The 21417-nt window shown below is 43.4% G+C and overlaps 1 protein-coding gene and 1 long non-coding RNA gene across 2 annotated transcripts in view; both read left to right on the top strand.

Annotated features, from left to right (window-relative positions):
* The first annotated feature begins 1979 nt into the window (after positions 1-1979).
* Positions 1980-21417, top strand: part of tspan17 (tetraspanin 17) — a 31966-nt gene continuing 12528 nt past the window's right edge. Inside the window, exons 1-3 of the mRNA XM_027163489.2 lie at positions 1980-2473; positions 18695-18745; positions 19704-19850. Of these exons, the coding sequence (XP_027019290.2) occupies positions 2387-2473; positions 18695-18745; positions 19704-19850 (285 nt within the window). The 5' untranslated portion in view covers positions 1980-2386. The remainder of the gene's footprint in view (positions 2474-18694; positions 18746-19703; positions 19851-21417) is intronic.
* On the top strand, positions 8887-10467 carry LOC125145660. The gene is made up of 2 exons (XR_007144064.1): positions 8887-10052; positions 10084-10467. It is a non-coding gene; the product is annotated as an uncharacterized LOC125145660 (long non-coding RNA).

A 21417-nucleotide genomic window follows, 5' to 3' on the forward strand; every position in this document is an offset into this window, starting at 1 on the left:
AGACATACAGGAATAATAACCAAAATCACGTTATCAGAATCAGAATCAGGTTTATTGGCCAAGTGTGTTTATACACACAGGGAATTTGGTTAAAGAAGTTGGTGACTCTCAAAAGTACAGACATAAATATATGTCATCTGTGGAGTCCTTCAAGTTTCTGGGCATTACCCAGAAACTGGGAGTCCAACATAAACTCCATCATTAAAAAGGCCCAGCAGAGGATGTACTTTCTACATCATTTAAGGAGGTTTGGTCTGCCACATGAGCTGTTAATGCAGTTCTACACTGCAGTCATTGAATCTGTCCTGTGCAAATACATCCATCACCATCTGGTTTGGTGGAGCAACAAAACAAGACAGGAACAGACTGCAACGCAAATAATTGGTGCCCCCCTGCCCACCCCCCAGGACTTGTACCATACAAGAACCAGAAACCGGGCAGGAAAAATCATTGGTGACCCTTCACACACTGACACAACCTCTTTCAGCTCCTCCCTTCTGGCAGGTGCTACAGAACTTTGTGTACTAAAACTGCCAGTTACAGGAACAGTTACTTTCACCCTGATCAACAACTCACCATAATTATATTCCCTGCTTCATATCTATAAGTACTGCATTATCAAAACTGTCAGTCATCACATCATCTGTATATGTTACACACACTACTGCTGCTGTATATTGTACAAAGGCATAATATTGCACAAAACTGTTATTTGCACTACCGTGCACTTCTCACACTTTATGTACATAACTGACCTGTCATATATTCTGTATTCATATATAATACTCATACTGTCTGTATTGTACCACATCGTCTATATTGTCTTGTACAGTATATCGTATAGTATATGTATAGTATACCATTGTGTTGTGTAGTGTATAGTACAGTGTATAGTATAGTGTATAGTATATCCTTGTGTTGTATAGTGTAGTGTATAGTATAGTGTATAGTATATCCTTGTGTTGTATAGTGTAGTGTATAGTATAGTGTATAGTATATCCTTGTGTTGTATAATATAGTGTATAGTCTATGTATAGTATATCCTTGTGTTGTGTAGTGTATAGCATAGTATACAGTATACTTGTGTTGTGTGTTGTATAGTACAGTGTGTAGTATATGTATAGTATATCCTTGTGTTGTATAGTATAGTGTATAGTATAGTGTATAGTATAGTGTATAGTGTGTTGTATAGTATAGTGTATAGTATAGTGTATAGTATAGTGTATAGTATATGTATAGTATATCCTTGTGTTGTATAGTATAGTGTATAGTATATGTATAGTATAGTGTATAGTATAGTGTATAGTATAGTGTATAGTATAGTGTATAGTATATGTATAGTATATCCTTGTGTTGTATAGTATAGTGTATAGTATAGTGTATAGTATAGTGTATAGTATATGTATAGTATATCCTTGTGTTGTATAGTGTATAGTATAGTGTATAGTATAGTGTATAGTATATGTATAGTATATCCTTGTGTTGTATAGTATAGTGTATAGTATAGTGTATAGTATAGTGTATAGTGTGTTGTATAGTATAGTGTATAGTATAGTGTATAGTATAGTGTATAGTATATGTATAGTATATCCTTGTGTTGTATAGTATAGTGTATAGTATAGTGTATAGTATAGTGTATAGTATATGTATAGTATATCCTTGTGTTGTATAGTGTATAGTATAGTGTATAGTATAGTGTATAGTATAGTGTATAGTATATGTATAGTATATCCTTGTGTTGTATAGTACAGTGTATAGTATATGTATAGTATAGTGTATAGTATAGTGTATAGTATATCCTTGTGTTGTATAGTGTAGTGTATAGTATAGTGTATAGTATAGTGTTATTTATGTCTGTACTTTTGAGAGTCACTAATAGCTGGAACCAAATTCCATGTGTGTGTTCTAAACCTGATTCTGATTCTGATGACTTTTATTTTGAAACAGATCAATTCGCGGCCACGTTTTTTTTTTAAATGTCAGCCCCTCCTCCCTTCCCCCTAACTTCCTTTGGCTTATCGTGTCCGCGCTCTCGCCGCTTTTTAATGGCTTGCTGGAAGCTGAAATCTTGTCCTAGTCCCAAATCCGGTTAAATAACAAACATTATTCTCCCAGCAACACGTTAATGGCAGCGTGTCGCATGAAATGAGCGTCACCCAGCGCCGTGTCATGTATATATTGTGAGCGCGAGCGCTATCCGTTAGATTGTTGTTATTGTTGTTGTTGTTAGCTAGCAGCCAGGTTGCTAACTCGGCTAGCTAATAATGGATTCCTGCCTCCCCAGTTAGGGTTTATAAACGTTTACCTTGTTTATTTTGTTCTGAAGCGTTGTTGTTTATTGAGTAAAGTCAAAGCGAGCTCTTTAGGGGGTTTATTTTGGCTCAGGATGAGTAGGAAACATCACCATTACAAAGGAGCTGAAGTGAGCTGCTGCGTCAAATATTTCCTCTTCGGCTTTAACATTATATTTTGGGTGAGTAATAAAAGTTATTAATTTTCTACATAAATCCATATAAATATCTCACTGTTGTGCTGCCAGGTCTTTATATCACCTCAAAGTGTGGATGTGACTCACTTACATTTGCTCTTCATTTATCATTCTTCTCTTATTATTATTATTAGTATTAGTATTATTATTCTTTTATGTATTATTATTTGTTAAATTATCATTCTTATATTTTATTATTATTATTATTAGTAGTAGTAGTAGTAGTATTTATTCTTATTGTTATTGTATTTTTATAATTATAATTTTATTATTATTATTATTATTTTTTATAAAAACATTACGTTACACTTTTAATAAAACCGATATGTGTATTTAAATCAGATACCAAGATTAACAACTTCTTAAAAAATCTACAAATATGTATCCTTTTTTTTACATTCTGTAACGTTTAATATAAAACAATTGTTTATATATTTTTCTTTTTCTCTATAATCCTGCCCTGTGTTTATTATTTATTATGTTCTGTTTTTCCACCTGTTTATAGTTTTACACACTGCTTTAGTTTGTGTAAGGTCCTTAAAGAGTCTTAAAAAAGCACTGACTCGGGAAACTCCTTTATTTAAATGTTAAATAACTGTTTCCTCAAAAGAACACTTTCTCGTTTTTATTTTGTCTGAAAGTGTCTAGAAGTGATAAAGTACTGGGATAAAGTCCTGTGACTTGCAGAGGAGCTTCTGCTTTAGAAAAGTCCTTCACATCAACACCTTCTAACTGATCGGGGAATCCGACGTCAATGTGGTGTAATAGAAAGTTTGTGATTTTTAATTAGAATGTGTTCACTTCTTCAAGGTTAACTTCAGGCTAATGTACTCTGTAATGGTGATGACATAGAAAGATGTTGTAAAGGGGTATGAGAGGTGATGAGAGGTGGTGAAGGGGTATGAGAGGTGTTTAGGGGGTATGAGAGATGATGAGAGGTGGTGAAAGAGTGTGAGAGTTGATGGTGTATGAGAGTTGATGAGGGTGTATGAGAGGTGGTGAGGGTGTATGAGAGGTGGTGAAGGGGTGGTGAATGGGTATAAGAGGTGATGAGGATGTATGAGAGGTGGTGAAGGGGTATGAGAAGTGATGAGAAGTGATGAGGATGTATGAGAGGTGGTGAAGGGGTATGAGAAGTGATGAGGGTGTATGAGAGGTGGTGAAGGGGTATGAGAAGTGATGAGAGGATAGTATGTAGAGATTGTTAGGTTTCTGATGAAGTGAGGAGGTATGTATGAGAGGTGGTGAAGGGGTATGAGAAGTGATGAGAGGTGATGAGGGTGTATGAATTCAATTCAATTCAAGTTTATTTGTATAGCACTTTTTACAATGGGCTTAGTCTCAAAGCAGCTTTACAGAACAAAAACATAGAGCAGAAGTTAAACATAAGGAGAAAAAAATAAGATATATATAGTTCACAGTGTGTATGCATGTATGTATGTGTGTATTTATTTATTTATCCCCAATGAGCAAGTCTGAGGTGACTCAGGCAGCAGTGGCAAGGAAAAACTCCCTTAAATTGGTAAGGAAGAAACCTTGAGAGGAACCAGACTCAAAGGGGAACCCATCCTCATCTGGGTGGAACTGGGGGTGAGATTACAAATATACAGTCAAACAAGTGTTGAATTATGTATGAGAGGTGATGCGAGGTGGTGAAGGGGTATAAGAGGTGGTGAAGGGGAGATGAAGGGGTATGAGAGGTGATGAAGGGGTAGGAGAGGTGATGAGAGGTGATGAAGGGGTATGAGAGATGATGAAGGGGTATGAGAGATGATGAAGGGGTAGGAGAGGTGATGAAGGGGTAGGAGAGGTGATGAAGGGGTAGGAGAGGTGATGAGAGGTGATGAAGGGGTAGGAGAGGTGATGAAGGGGTAGGAGAGGTGATGAAGGGGTAGGAGAGGTGATGAAGGGGTAGGAGAGGTGATGAAGGGGTAGGAGAGGTGATGAGAGGTGATGAAGGGGTAGGAGAGGTGATGAGAGGTGATGAAGGGGTAGGAGAGGTGATGAAGGGGTAGGAGAGGTGATGAGGTGATGAAGGGGTATGAGAGGTGATGAAGGGGTAGGAGAGGTGATGAAGGGCTAGGAGAGGTGATGAAGGGGTAGGAGAGGTGATGAAGGGGTAGGAGAGGTGATGAAGGGGTAGGAGAGGTGATGAGAGGTGGTGAAGGGGTAGGAGAGGTGACTAGGGGGTATGAGAGGGGGTGTGAGAGTGTTATGAGAGATTATTAATCTTTATTATAATATTATGATGAATTTGAATTGAAAATGTTAGTCCCTGCCTTTACTTTCTGCCTGGTTATTTCCTTTCTCTTTCTGATTGCACTTCACATTAAGCTCTGTTCACACTGGACTAGTCTTGAGGCTTATTTAGTCTTACTCTTAACTGTGTGTTTGTAAGATTGTTGCTGTGTAAATCCTGTGGTTGTCTGGAGCGCTGTGTGTGCATGTCAGAAATGAACATGACGTGTGCGACGCCAGCGTAAATATCCGGGGATCAGTAGAACACCATGTGACTCTTTATCTCCTACAAGTAGAAAAAAAAAATTCTCAGAGTTTTTTGTAATGCAACTTTTTGTTTGGAAAAATAATCTACAAAAAAAATCTGTCATTTCTGCGATCACAAAGTCCTGAAAGGACTAGTGGTACTAACACTATAACCGGTTTTGTTATTACAATAAGTGTCTCTTCTGGTTTTTCTAGATTAGCAAACACTCCCGAATGTAAAGTCAGGGTGTTTGAGCTGAGACGTACATCATGACACCAGTCAAAACCACAGCAGAAAGTTTGGAAGAGAAACAGATCCTGTTGGAGTGTTAAACGTCGCTGCGCACGACATCTCGAACCGTTTTACACTCGGAAACCAGTCGGACCGAAACGATCTCACTTTGGGTTTAATGTCCGTCACTTTTAATCCTTCAGATATATATAAAACATGGACATAAACAATGGATGCCGCTGCACGAGGTGAAATGTAACGGCATTATTCCACGAGTCTCTCTGGGGACTTTAGTCTTATCTAAATCTGTCAGGTCAGTAAAGGTCTAATGAGAGCCGAGTGTTACGTCACCGTATACGTCTCATCTTTCCCAGCAATGTTAGCGCAGCAGCGGCAAACACAAACACAACAACAATGGCGGATGTCGCTTTACTGTTAATGCTCATGGCTTTGTGAACCTACATCGGCGTCCAAACTCGGCGAATCCAACGTGTACGTGCAGCTCTGTGTAATCTGTATAAACGGAGGTTGTAATCGATAAAGTACATAATGTTATTTTATCATTAACACAGAAAAAAAGTTAGCCTTAGCATGTAGCTACCTACTATCATGTGTCAGGTCAAGTCACTTTTATTGTCACATCACCACAGCACATGTGCCTTGGTGAGCGAACTCCAGAAATTGCAGAACAGTTGTACAGTTATAGAGATAAAGATATAGATAATCAGTTGACGTGAAAATGTGCAATTTGCTCATACTGTACATATGGTTAGTGCAATATGTGTGTACAATTTACAAACATAATGAAACCCACAGGTGAAATGTGCAGTATGCTCATACATATGGTCAGTACAATGTGTGTACAGTTAACAAACACATAATGGAATCAGCAAATGATCATGTGCAATATGCTCATACATGTAGTCAGTACACACAGTGTACTATTGGGCATCCTTACAGTAGCACTACACATCTTTAAAAATAGTTTTGCAGTAACCCGACCGACCCTGTCAATTTAGGACCGACTCAAATTATTATTATTTTTTTGCTTTAAGTCCGACCGACTTGCCGGTTGTAAATTTGTGTTAAGTTGTGTTTTTTTTTTCTCTTCAGTAAACAAAATGTTCGCATCACCGTTCCAAGTCATACGGGTTCGGGCGCCATAATACATCTAAAACATTCATTAAAACAGCTCGACACTGCTTTAACTTGGAGCGAAGTTCTGGAAAAACTGTCCAGCATTAAAATAAGGTTTGCGATGATGCGCCCGAAGGCACGGGTTGAAGATCCAGTCAGTCACGATATGCTAATTTGTTTAAAGTCATACCTACTGTATGTAATCACCATCACCAAAATTGTACTTTTTTTTTTTTTACATTGAAACTTGAAAAAATAAATATAGATCTACCTACTGACCCCCCCCCCCCCCTCCTTTTTTTTACTGTTACTGCAAACCAGAATATTTTTAAGGATGGCCGAAATCCAACATCAAATTTAACATCCAGAATTACAACTTAGCAAAACAGCAATTATTCTGAAGAATGTCCGCTTTCTCTGGGAGAAGACGAGACCTTTCCTGGCTTATTGTATCTGCAGCTGTGGAGAAAACCCTCTCAGAGGGGGTAGATTTGCTTCATTGTTGTAGCTTTGGAAATTAATCCACACTTTTTTTTTTAGACATGTTTAACACAAAGCGTACCTCAGCACAGCAGCGCGAGTGACTGATTTCTGTCGTAAGCTGCGTTAATTTGGTTGCGTGACTGCAAACAATTAAAATTCATGAGGTCGCCCTATGTGTGAGTGAGCGCGTGTGTGCGTGTGTGTGAGTGAGCGCGTGTGTGTGTGTGAGTGAGCGCGTGTGTGTGTGTGAGTGAGCGCGTGTGTGTGTGTGAGTGAGCGCGCGCGCTCACTCACGCGCGCACGCGCTCACACACACACACGCGCTCACTCACTGCGTGCGCGTGAGAGTGAGTGCGTGTGCGTGTGCGTGTGCGTGCGCGTGCGCGTGAGTGCGTGCGCGTGAGAGTGAATGCGTGTGCGTGCGCGTGAGAGTGAGTGCGTGTGCGTGCGCGTGTGAGAATGAGTGTGCGTGCGTGCGTGAGAGTGTGCGTGCGTGCGTGAGAGTGTGCGTGCGTGCGTGAGTGTGCGTGCGTGCGTGAGTGTGCGTGCGTGCGTGAGAGTGAGCGTGCGTGCGTGAGAGTGCGCGTGCGTGCGTGAGAGTGAGTGCGTGCGCGTGCGTGAGAGTGAGTGCGTGCGCGTGCGCATGTGAGAGAGTGCGTGTGCGTGAGCATGAGAGTGAGTGCGTGTGCGTGCGCGTGTGAGAGTGAGTGGGCGTGCGTGCGTGAGAGTGAGTGCGTACGCGTGTGAGAGTGAGTGCGCGTGCGTGCGTGAGAGTGAGTGCGCGTGCGTGCGCGCGTGAGAGTGAGTGCGCGTGAGAGTGAGTGCGCGTGAGAGTGAGTGCGCGTGAGAGTGAGTGCGCGTGAGAGTGAGTGCGCGTGAGAGTGAGTGCGCGTGCGTGTGAGAGTGAGTGCGTGTGCGTGTGAGAGTGAGTGCGTGCGCGTGTGAGAGTGAGTGCGTGCGTGAGAGTGAGTGCGCGTGCGTGTGAGAGTGAGTGCGTGTGAGAGTGAGTGCGTGTGCGTGCGCGTGTGAGAGTGAGTGCGTGCGTGAGAGTGAGTGCGCGTGAGAGTGAGTGCGCGTGCGTGTGAGAGTGAGTGCGTGTGCGTGTGAGAGTGAGTGCGTGCGCGCGTGAGAGTGCGTGCGCGCGTGAGAGTGAGTGCGTGTGAGAGTGAGTGCGCGTGCGTGCGTGAGAGTGAGTGCGCGTGCGTGCGTGAGAGTGAGTGCGCGTGCGTGCGTGAGAGTGAGTGCGCGTGCGTGCGTGAGAGTGAGTGCGCGTGCGTGCGTGAGAGTGAGTGCGCGTGCGTGCGTGAGAGTGAGTGCGCGTGCGTGCGTGAGAGTGAGTGCGCGTGCGTGCGTGAGAGTGAGTGCGCGTGCGTGCGTGAGAGTGAGTGCGCGTGCGTGCGTGAGAGTGAGTGCGCGTGCGTGCGCATGTGAGAGTGAGTGCGCGTGCGTGCGCATGTGAGAGTGAGTGTGCGCATGTGAGAGTGAGTGCGCGTGCGTGAGCATGAGAGTGAGTGCGTGTGCGTGCGCGTGAGAGTGAGTGCGTGTGCGTGCGCGTGAGAGTGAGTGCGTGCGCGTGTGAGAGTGAGTGAGTGCGTGCGCGCGTGAGAGTGAGTGCGTGCGCGCGTGAGAGTGAGTGCGTGCGCGCGTGAGAGTGAGTGCGTGCGCGCGTGAGAGTGAGTGCGTGCGCGTGTGAGAGTGAGTTCGTGTGCGTGCGAGAGTGAGTTCGTGTGCGTGCGTGAGAGTAAGTGCGCGTGCGTGCGCATGTGAGTGCGCGTGCGTGCGCATGTGAGTGCGCGTGCGTGCGCATGTGAGTGCGCGTGCGTGCGCATGTGAGAGTGAGTGCGTGTGCGTGAGCATGAGAGTGAGTGAGTGCGCGTGTGAGAGTCAGTGCGCGTGCGTGCGTGAGAGTGAGTGCGCGTGCGTGCGCGTGCGTGTGAGAGTGAGTGCGCGTGCGTGCGCGTGCGTGTGAGAGTGTGTGTGCGTGCGTGCGTGCGTGTGTGAGAGTGCGTGCGTGTGTGAGAGTGCGTGCGTGTGTGAGAGTGCGTGCGTGTGTGAGAGTGCGTGCGTGTGCGTGCTTGTGTAAGAGTGCGTGCGTGCGTGAGTGCGTGTGTGAGTGCGCGTGTGCGTGTGTGTGAGAGTGCGTGTGTGTGTGTGTGAGAGTGTGTGTGTGCACTCATTCGGATATTGTGGTCGGATAATGATGACAGTTTGTCAGATTTGGGTGTTTCCACAGTTAGCCTCAGGGCCATTGAAACCGGTTTAGAAAGCACTGATTGTTTAAACGCACACACACACACTCTCTCTCTCTCTCTCTCTCTCTCTCTCTCTCTCTCTCTCTCTCTCTCTCACACCAGACCATGTGAATACACACTCATGACTGTGGAATGGTTTAATTACACAATACACTGACATGTTGTGACCTGTGGTGTTGATATGCACTGCAGCTTTGTACATGTATCAATGTGACTATTAACTGTACTGTACACTATACAACAACACTGTACGCTTACACTGTACACTACACACTATACACTTACACTACACACTATACACTTACACTACACACTATACACTTACACTACATACAGTAGTATGCAAAAGTTCAACTGCAAAAGCATCATTAGAATAAGGTGCTTCTCCACTTGCCTTTTGGGAATTAAGCACTGTTTTTTTTTATGGGATTGAGATCCTGGGAGTTGCCTGACCAGCGGATGCAGAATTTCAATGCAATGATCTTTGAGCCACTTCATTATCACTCTTGCTTTGCGACATGGTGCTCCATCATGCTGGAAAATGCGCGGATCATCCCAAATTGCTCCTGGTTTGTAGGGAGAAGTTCTTGCACCATTCTTTATTTATGGCAGTGTTTTTGGGCAGAAATGTGAATGATCCCACTTTCTTGGTTGAAAAGCAAGTCCACATATGGATGGTCTCAGGATGCTTCACTGTTGGCATGAGACAGGACTGGTGGTAGTGTTCACCTAGTGTTCACCATTCCTGAGCAAGCTCTTCACTAGGGGTGACCTGACTCCTCAGGAGGAGATGGTCCTGGTGCTTGCTGGACACTCTGGGATGTCCTGATGCCTTCTCCGCTGCAGTCGAACATCTCTTGAAGTTTTTGATGATCCGGGAAATGCTTCTTTCAGTTGCAATATTCTTTTTAGCAATTTCCTTGACGTGAGGCCATTTTTATGCAAAGCAATGATAGCTGCACGTCTTCCTTTGGAGGTAACCATTGCTAACACGTCTTCCTTTGGAGGTAACCATTGCTAACACGTCTTCCTTTGGAGGTAACCATTGCTAACACGTCTTCCTTTGGAGGTAACCATTGCTAACACGTCTTCCTTTGGAGGTAACCATTGCTAACACGTCTTCCTTTGGAGGTAACCATTGCTAACACGTCTTCCTTTGGAGGTAACCATTGCTAACACGTCTTCCTTTGGAGGTAACCATTGCTAACACATCTTCCCTTCTTTTATAGCAATCAGTCTGCTCTTAAAATCCAATCAGCAGTGGGGTGGTATGTGAGAACTTAACAATTTGAAAACAAGTCATGCAGCTGCATTTCGGATCATTTGCAGAGGACGAAATGTGTTCAGAGTCCTTAGACCTGCCAGTGGTAGTTTGCAGTAGTCCAGAGACTGAACAGGTACCTGGGCAGTCTTTGTGAGTAAAAATGGCTGACTCCTTCTGATGTTGTAGAGAAGAAACCGAGATGAGCGTGTCACATTAGCAACATGCGAGGAAAGGGACAGTTGTTTGTTCATGGAGATCAGATCTTTTGTGCAGGGATCTTGCAAGATCATGACTTGGGGATGAATCACCAGGGATGATCAGCAGTACAGTTTTGCTGGGATCGAGTTTCAACCGATGAGCCATCATCCACGATGATATGTCCGACAGAGGGAGGGAAGAAGAATATAAGTTGAGTGTCATCAGCATAGCATCGGTAAGAGAACCCATGTGAGGACGTAGCTTTACCAAGAGAGTGAGTATACAGGGAGAACAGGAGAAAACCAAGTACTGAGCCCTGTGGGACACCAGTGGAAAGTCTGTGTGGAGCAGACGTCACTCCCCTCCATGTTACCCGATATGAACGACCTTGCAGGTAGGAAGCAAACCATTCCAATGCTGATCCACTAATTCCACAAGACTCCTGAGGATGGACAAGAGAGTCTTGTGGTTGACCGTATCAAACTCTGTCAAAAGTTCAAGGGGTATGACAACAGATGACAGCTTGGTTTATATAGAAGCATGTAGTATAGTTTCTGAGGAATGAGCTGCTTTAAAGCCAGACTGATTGTCTATCTCTCACAGAACAACCTCCAAGATTCCAGAGTAAAGAGAAAAGAAAAGAGAGAATTGATACTGGTCTGTAGTTACTGATGTCTGATGGATCCACAGCAAGTTTCTTCAGAATGGGAATAACCCTTGCTTTCTTGGAGGTAGTTGGTACATGCCCAGATGTTAGCAATCCATTGATGATCGTGGTGATGAAGGGCAGAAGGTTTTGTGAAATGTTTCTGAGCATAGTGGAAGGGAGTGGGTCCAGTGTGCAGGTGGTAGAATTGCACGATTGCATGAGTTGTAAAACCTCTTCCGCTTCTACAGTTGAGAAATGTGACAGTAAAAGGAATAGGGGAATCCCTAGGTGCAGTCAGTGCAGAAGTGAAAGTCTGACAGTTTCTCAATATTCAAATTGTAAAAGGAAGTAAGGTCTTCAGCGGTCAGGGAGGACGAAGCAGTTGGAGCCGTGGGGTTGTATGGTGAAGAGAAGATGAATGTGGAGCTTACAAGTGTCTTGTGCAGAAGCTTGTAGAAAGGAGTTCATCCTTGTAGAAGAAAGTCCTGGCAAAAGTCACGTCTAAAGAGAACTTGGCCAGGAGTTGTACACTTGTATCACTATACACTTACACTGCTACACTTACACTACACACTCTATACTACACCACTATACATGTACACTGTATACTGTAGACACTACACACTCTACACTTATACCATTATACACTTACACTATACACATATACCACTATACACTTACACTACACCACTATACACGTATACCACTATACACTTACACTACACCACTATACACATACACTACACCACTATAGACGTATACCACTATACACTTACACTACACCACTATACACTACACCACTATACACTACACCACTATACACTACACCACTATACACTACACCACTATACACGTATACCACTATACACATACACTACACCACTATACACTACACCACTATACACGTATACCACTATACACATACACTACACCACTATACACGTATACCACTATACACTTACACTACACCACTATACACTACACCACTATACACGTATACCACTATACACTTACACTACACCACTATACACTACACCACTATACACGTATACCACTATACACTTACACTACACCACTATACACTACACCACTATACACGTATACCACTATACACTTACACTACACCACTATACACTACACACTCGATACTTATACCACTATACACTTATACACTTACACTACACCACTATACACGTATATCATTATACACTACACACTCTATACTTATACCACTATACACCTATACACTTGTACCATTACACACTATACACTACACTAAACACTGTACACTACACTACACACTGTACTCTTAGTCTACACGATACACACTGCACATTACATTTACACTACACATTATATCCTTACATTACACATTAACGTTAGACACTTGTAGTACTACATTACATACTTACCACACTACATATTCTGTACTCTGGCGTCTAATATGCGAATGTCAGGAGGTTTGTATCCTCTCCACTACACACATGACTCCCACTATACAATACTACACAATTTATTTATTTATTTATTATTTATACTACACAATGGAGTATTATATATATATATATATATATATATATATATATATATATATATATATATATATATATATATATATATATATATATATATAATATTATATGTAGTATTATATACACAGTTTTGTACTAAACAGTTCATAAGTATATGAGTTGAGGTTCAGCTTGTGTTATTAGGAATAAAATAGTGTATTGTTATTAACAAACAGTGTCGACATGTAACCTGTTGTATAAGGTGATATATATACTGTGTCTTGTCTTGTTTTGTGTTGAACTGAATTGGACGAAGCAGGGATTCTTTTCCTGGAGCTCTAAGTCATGAGGAGCAAAGTCGGTTTCTGGGGAAACTGGTCATCGGTATCCCTGTTGTAGTCGTAAATTCCATCCAGCTTGTGGTTTTGTCTCTTGTACTCGGTGATGAATGGTGTGTGTTGTGCCTGAACCCCCTTCTGCATGACTCGGAGCTCATTTCCACCCCCACTGCCATCTCTATAACGTTCCCTGCCTGAGAATCGTAACCTTTCATTATGTGCCACTGAAACTGAGTCTTTGTTGGAGGACAAATGCTTTATACCAACAACACTACAGATACTAACCCAAGCATTCTCTCTCTCTCTGTCTGTCTGTCTCTCTCTCTCTCTCTCTGTCTGTCTCTCTCTCTCTCATTGTCTGTTTGTCTGTCTCTCTCATTGTCTGTCTGTCTCTCTCATTCTGTCTGTCGTCTCGCTCTCTATCTCTAGCTCTCTCTCATTGTGTTTCTCTGTCTGTCTGTCTGTCTGTCTGTCTCTCTCATTGTCTGTTTGTGTGTCTCTCTCATTGTCTGTCTGTCTCGCTCTCTATCTCTAGCTCTCTCTCATTGTGTCTGTCTCTCTCTCTCTCTCTCTCTCTCTCTCTCTCTCTCCGTCTGTCTGTCTCTCTCTCATTGTCTGTTTGTCTGTCTCTCTCATTGTCTGTTTGTCTGTCTCTCTCATTGTCTGTCTGTCTCGCTCTCTATCTCTAGCTCTCTCTCATTGTGTCTGTCTCTCTCTCTCTCTCTCTCTCTCCGTCTGTCTGTCTCTCTCATTGTCTGTTTGTCTGTCTCTCTCATTGTCTGTCTGTCTCGCTCTCTATCTCTAGCTCTCTCTCATTGTGTCTGTCTGTCTCTCTCTCTCTCTCTCTCATTGTCTGTCTGTCTGTCTGTCTCTCTCATTGTCTGTCTGTCTATCTCGCTCTCTATCTCTAGCTCTCTCATTGTGTCTCTCTCTCTCTCTCTCTCTTTTTCTTTCTTCCGTAACTACTCAAATAACAGCAAGAACTTTGTACTTTTGTTTAATTCTTTATTTATCCCAGCGTAAACACCATAAAAGATAAACATAGTGGAATAACATGTGGTGAGTTAGTTTGCCAGTTCAGAGCACAAATAAAAAAAAAGCTAAAAGAACCTGAACAATTTAAATGTTAAATACGGCAGAGTTTCAGCTCTGCATGGAGATATTCTGATTGTGACATTGTGGTATTATATCATGTTACGTAATCTGTTATTATATTACAGATATTATGTTACAACATTACAGTAGGTAATAAAATACGAGCTCCGAGATGTTTAAGTGCTCCATATTGCTAGGCAGCGTGATTCCTGACACCAACGTATCCTGTGTATCGTTCGTGAGAACATGGACATCCGTTTATGTTATAAAGCATCGTGACCTGGACAGGTTTTCATTTCCTCTCATCTTTCCTGCCAGGGATTTTCTCTCGCTGTATGATCGGAGCTCACACCCGATGACGTGTGTGTGTGTGTATATATGCAACCCAGCTCAGTGCGAGACTCGTGCAATCTTCCCTCAGCTGACAGCGACCCTGTACTGAAGCGTGCCCTGCGTTGCCATGATGCTTTTCGGGAATGGCATGTGAACTAGAAGCCATGGAACTCGGAGCGTTGTAGATACGTGTTTGTTTTGACCCTGACCATGCTTTACACTTTATAGAGCTTTATCCAACAACCATCTTTTAGGACTTCATATTATTCCACACACACACACACACACACACACACACACACACACACACACACACACACACACACACACACACACACAGGTTGCTTATTTTGTTCAGGTTTTAATTCTGGTTCAGTTTTCAGACCACTGTCCTCTTATTGTCTTGTCAAGACACTTAAGTCCATGGGTATGAAGTGTGTGTGTTTGTGTGTGTGAGAGAGAGAGAGAGAGAGAGAGAGAGAGAGAGAGTGAATAAACTGTTGAAGAGCTCAACACTCAGCTATTGTGCAGAGTGACTATTGTCTGACACACATACACATTCCCTGCAGTAGACAAAGACCTTGGATTGTGTGTGTGTGTGTGTGTGTGTGTGTGGGTGGGTGGGTGTGTTTGCATGGACACATGAGAGAGTATTTGTGGTCAGATGGTCAGTGATCTTTCGTTCCTATGCATATTCATGAGACAGCAAAAAAACACTAGGTGACTGTGTGTGTGTGTGTGTGTGTGTGTGTGTTTGTTTGTGTGTGGGTGTGTGTGTGTGTGCGTTTGCGTGCACATGCGTTTGTACTCGGACACATCCGTCAGGTGCAGATGGGAGCTACACGTCTGCTTCCCCTTTTTCTCTGTTGTTCCTGTAGTGACACTAGGTTCCTGCTATTTCCCAGCATGCTCCGTTTGTGTGTCCTCCAACACACACACACACTCACACACACACATTCCCTGACTCATTCTGACCAAAACACATGAATCAGAAGTTGAATCATGATTCATTAAAGTGTTTATACACGATGTGATCCGACTCACAATGAAAAAAGAGAGGCTGGAAAATGCAAAAGAAATCGACTTGTTTTTCAGTAAGATTGATCTTCGGGAGTCGTTTGAGCGAAATGTTAAGTGAGCGTAACTCCGAATGCCAGACACCAGACACACCATTTGTTCCCATGTCATCATGTCCTATGTAAACTAGCTCAGAACATCAACACCGATGAGACACGAGACGCCAGCTTGGTTTTAGGGGTTGAAATAACAAGTGTTTTGCCATCTATCGATTAATCTGTCATCTCATAGATCATATCCAGGGTCAAGATGTCTGATGTCCTGACCGTAACCGCCGTGACCGGCATGACGGCTCCGTCACTCTGTGCTCGGACCCCATCGCTCGTATTCAAATTCCTCTCTAATGTAACATAAACTGTCGCCACTCAAGTCTGGTAGCGTCAACGTCTGTATTCAGTGACCGCCGCGAATACGGCAGCAACCGGATATGACATCACACCGCGCATTCGCAACACCGCAAATCAGGCAGCTTCTCATTTTCTGATGTTTTCTTTCATGTTCTTTCAAATTTGTACCATATAATACAGGTTGGATTGACGCGGCTATTCTCAGGGCTTTCTCCATCTTGGCTTTTCTGAAGAGGTCACTAGAGGTCATGACGTATCAGTGACGGTCGGTCACATGTCTTCACGTGATACAGATTTGCAAGGACGAAAAGCATGTGAGCCAATCAGTGTCGATTTTCTCGTTACCATGGCAGCTGTAAAGGGGTGGGGTGTGTTAGATAACAGTATATATCTCGAAGTTGACAAAGGGAACGCGTAAGAATCTGATCCACTTTCACAAGGAGCTCATTCAAACACGTTCCCTGAGTTTTTTGGATCAGCGAGTCCCTGTTGCTTGCACGGATATGAGAAAGCTTTTATTAAAGTCACACGTGTCGCACTTTATTAGTTTCAGGATTGTCGGTTTATTATTTTGAGTGAAATATCCTAGCAGAGAGTTTATACTGCCGCAGAGCGGTGCGAAAGCAGGGCTGGGTCCCAATTCACTTTAGTGGAAGGTTTTTAAAGGTGTTAAGTTTGATCTAATGTAGTTAGCGTTAGCGTACCGTTTACTACACTAGTATACCGTCTGGAACAAAGGGAAACGGATTATTGGACTGTTTTTGCTCCATTTTTGGTTCCTTGGCATCAGGGCACTGAAAAGGAATAGAAGTGGGAAAGAGAGAAATAAAGAGATTAAGAGAGAGAGAGAGAATGAGAGAGAATGAAAGAGAGAGAATGAGAGCGAGAGAGAGAGAGGGAGAGAGAGAGAAAGAAAGAGCGAGAGAGTAGGAGAGAGGGAGAAAGAAAATGAGAGAGAGAGAGAGTAGGAGAGAGGGAGAAAGAAAATGAGAGAGAGAGAGAGGGTTGGTGGTATAGAGTTAGAAGGTGAAGAGCGAGCAGTGCTGTACCCCTGTAAGCCCCTGAGATTAGTCGCAGCCACAGAGGCAATGGCATTATGGGATTTGACGACTGCTGATACCGAACCTGTGACTCCACACAGTGCGTCTGCAGGACAACAACAATACTTGCGGCTATAAATCAGAGAACGACGCATGCAATAAAAAATACATTTATTCTGTAGGAGTCTCTCTCTCTGGATGAGACGGTGCTCATGACGGCATCAGATCTCTGTTCTCAGCTAACAGGAGAGGAACCCGATGTGGTCTTCTGCTGTCGTCGCTCGTCCACCTCAAGTGTTTAAAGTGTTGTGTAAATCTGAGAGGCTTTTCTGCTCACCACAGCTGTAAAGAGTGATCACACAACCTTCTGTATCCTTCCTGTCAGTGATCACACAACCTTCTATGTCCTTACTGTCAGTGATCACACAACCTTCTATATCCTTCATGTCAGTGATCACACGACCTTCTATATCCTTCATGTCAGCTTTGATAAACTTCATCAAGGCTTTTCCACTGTCTCTTATTCAGTGTTTTTTGTTTTTCGCACCATTCTGCTAAACAATCAGCTGGTGTAAAAACCTCCATCGTCTTCCATCTACAGGCTTCCCGTGTGTTTAATATTCATTCAGGCCATCCTTAAAGATATTCTTGTTTGCCGTAACCCGACCGACCCTGTCAATTTATCATTGACTCAAATTATTTATTTTTTTTTGCTTTAAGTCCGACCGACTTGCCGGTTGTAAATTTGCGTAACGACCGACCAAATTTTTAGATCAAACAACTAATACAAAAGCAATAAAATAATAATAATTATATTTTAGTAAGTACTGTAAATATATAAATTGCCTAGGCCTACATACAGACGAAGGCTACGTTCTTTCTTTTAAATAAAAACCTGTGACGTCATCTATGTTTACACTATAGGTTCCCGGATGTCACACTATGGCCTGTGCGTGCGCTTCGTCTCATTCACTGTCAGAGACAACGGTTCGCGCTCGGTAATGATGGCTGCGGCTGCAGTAAACAAAATGTTCGCGTCACCGTTCAAAGTCATACGGGTTTGTGCGCCATAATACATCTAAAACATTCATTAAAACAGCTCGACACTGCTTTAACTTGGCGCGAAGTTCTGGAAAAAACTGTCCAGCATCAAAATAAGGTTTGTGATGATGCGCCCGAAGGCACGGGTTGAAGACCCAGTCAGTGACGTCACGATATGCTAATTTGTTTAAAGTCATACCTACGTAATCACACTTGGAAAAAAAAATATAGACCTACCTACCGACCCTTTTTTTTTTTTTTTTTTTACTGTTACTGCAAACCAGAATATTTATAAGGATGGCCTCAGGTGAACCCGTTAACGGATATTCGAACACGTACGTTATACAGCAAGCGTCTCATAAGCGCTCGGCTTTTCTCCGGCTCGGAGACGACAAAACCAGAGATTTGATGTACCGTGTACGACGCAGTCATCCTCACACTAAAAGAACACATTTAAATATCTTGTCCTCCTCCGTTGGCTTGTTATCACTGCTGCATCTGCCACATCCCTCCATCCTTTTCTGACCGCAAGCCAAGCTGCTATGATATGAGTCGTAACAAGCCGCCACTTAGCTGGGACTGAAAAGAGTGAAGCGTAAGAGGAGAACCACAAGGCCACGAGGGAAGGGTCCGTATATCAGAACCGGGTGTGTAGGATAGGGATGAATTGTGGAAGTGGTGTAATCTGATTGGTGTGTGTGTGTGTGTGTGTGTGTGTGTTTTAGTTGCTGGGAGCGGCGTTCCTGGCAATCGGACTCTGGGCATGGGCTGAAAAGGCAAGTAGACAACACAAAGAGCAGAAGACACCAATGATTCATGACACCTGACATTCGTCTCCTTTTGTCTGTCCTACTTTAACACAGCCTTCTCTGCTTCCTGCAACACTTTCAGTTTGATTACCGTGAGCATTTTTACACTTCACAGTTACCGTGCGCTCCAGTCCTCCTGGGATGCCGGTATTTACGAGTCGAGAAGTCGTAATTAAATGAAGATCAGACAGTTTCTCTCCTCTAGATTCGAACATCTCCATCACTCACTGCATCGTAACTGAATTCAGCCTCTGAGACGAAAAACATTTCCCCTCAAATACAGACGCTACACCACTGACGTCGACTCAGAAACTCAGAGCTCAAAGAAAATCCAGAGTTTCTGACTCGTAATTCCGACTTTGTGGAGCCTTTAATTGCGTGTAACTCGTAAATACGGAGTTTCCCACATGACTCGAACAAACCGTTAGATTTAATGTGGTGGAACAGCAGAGACACACAAACTCCTGTTTACACTTATTTTATATCCCTAACTTACCTCAGGGTGCTCTCTCTCTCTCTCTCTCTCTCTTTGTCTCTCTCTCTTTGTCTCTCTCTCTGACTCTTGCTTTCGCTCCCTGTCTCTCTCTCTCTCTCTGTCTCTCTCTCTCTCTGTCTCTCTCTCTCTGTCTCTCTCTCTCTCTCTCTCTCTCTCTCTCTCTCTCTCTCTCTCTCTCTCTCTCTCTCTGTCTCTCCCTTCTGCTCTCTCTTCCTCTCTCTCCCTCTCTCCCTCTCTCTCGCTCTCTCGCTCACTCTCTCTCTCTCTCCCTCTCTCTCGCTCTCTCCCTCTCTCTCCCTCTCTCTGTCTCCCTCGCTCTCTCGCTTTGTATTGTTTAATTGTTCCATACAGCGTTTGAGTTGTCATGTGCTGTTTTCGTTTTTTTTAATGTTTGGTTTCCATGGTGAGAGAACATTTGTGTTTCCACAGGGTGTGCTGGCGAACCTGTCGTCTATCACTGATCTGGGCGGCTTTGACCCCGTGTGGCTCTTCATCGTAGTCGGAGGGGTGATGTTCGTACTTGGCTTCGCCGGCTGCATCGGCGCTCTGAGAGAAAACACCTTCCTGCTCAAATTTGTGAGCTTTTTTCTTCTTTAATGCTGCACTGTCCTTGTAACTCTGTCTCTGTGTGTGTGTGTTTGTCTCTGTGTGTGTGTGTGTGTGTGTGTTTGTCTCTGTGTGTGTGTGTGTTTGTCTCTGTGTGTGTGTGTGTTTGTCTGTGTGTGTGTGTGTGTTTGTCTCTGTGTGTGTGTTTGTCTCTGTGTGTGTGTGTTTGTCTCTGTGTGTGTGTGTTTGTCTCTGTGTGTGTGTGTGTGTGTGTGTTTGTCTCTGTGTGTGTGTGTGTGTGTTTGTCTCTGTGTGTGTGTGTGTGTGTGTTTGTCTCTGTGTGTGTGTGTGTGTGTGTTTGTCTCTGTGTGTGTGTGTGTGTGTGTTTGTCTCTGTGTGCGTGTGTGTGTTTGTCTCTGTGTGCGTGTGTGTGTTTGTCTTTGTGTGTGTGTGTGTGTGTTTGTCTGTGTGTGTGTGTCTCTGTGTTTGTGTCTCTGTGTTTGTGTCTCTGTGTTTGTGTCTCTGTGTTTGTGTCTCTGTGTTTGTGTCTCTGTGTTTGTGTGTGTGTGTGTGTGTGTGTGTGTGTGTGTGTGTTTGTCTCTGTGTGTTTGTCTGTGTGTGTGTGTGTGTGTGTGTGTGTTTCCTGCAGATGTTTGGCTTGGTTTCCTCTTCCACAATTGTTTCAAGGTTTATTCAGTCCCTTGTGGAAGTAAAGATGGAATTAATTACTCACATGAGTGAAGCGAATCCACAACAAAGTCTATGCAAACATTTTCCTGACCCCCGAACACCACACACCTGATGCCGTAAGCCTGAGAACGTGTGATCCTAAAGAAAAAGGGGAAAAGTTTCCATATAAATCATAAACCAAAACCATTCAAATGCGATTCTTCATATAATTTTGGCCGATTACCGACGTCTACCCATCGGGGGAGGGGGAGGGCTAAAGCTACATTCACACAGTCGCTGTACTATGAAGTCATCAGCAGGCGTTCCCTCCTATTGGTTGTCGGTATAGTCATATCGTTTAGTAGTGGGCGGAGCAACTTGCATTCCAAATCTGTTTGTGCTTTTGTGTATAAAATTCTGCAGTGTTTTATCTACATAATATGAGACAGGATGAAGGAGAAGCGGAGCAAGCTCTTAGCTACTGATCACGTGACCTCTATTCTTCACTGCCATTGGTAGTCGCTGCAACGAGTCGCTCCGTATTTGCATGAAATACAAGCCGACACGCCTGCATCTGGTCACCAAATGTACCTTAGCAAACTGTCGCTCCTGCTGCATCACAGGGCTGTGTAACAGTCAGATGGCCGTGATTGGCTGGTGTCTCTATGATTGACAGGGGAGGGAGATTGTGCCCCTCCCACTCTGACAGCAGAATCTGTTTTGCTCTCCTGGACTTCAGGCCACAGCAGCTGAAACGTACAGACTACATGGCAGATAATTAACAAATAATATGTTCCGTTTTATATCTCTTTTTTTTGGAATTCAAACAATTGAATAAATTATTATTATTATTATTATTTATTTATTTATTTTACACTAAAAACCTGCACGTTGAAGTGCAGAGCGTCAGAATCAGATTGCGAGTCGC

Source organism: Tachysurus fulvidraco, chromosome 10 (genome assembly GCF_022655615.1).
Source record: "Tachysurus fulvidraco isolate hzauxx_2018 chromosome 10, HZAU_PFXX_2.0, whole genome shotgun sequence".
NCBI classification, from domain to species: Eukaryota; Metazoa; Chordata; class Actinopteri; order Siluriformes; family Bagridae; genus Tachysurus; species Tachysurus fulvidraco.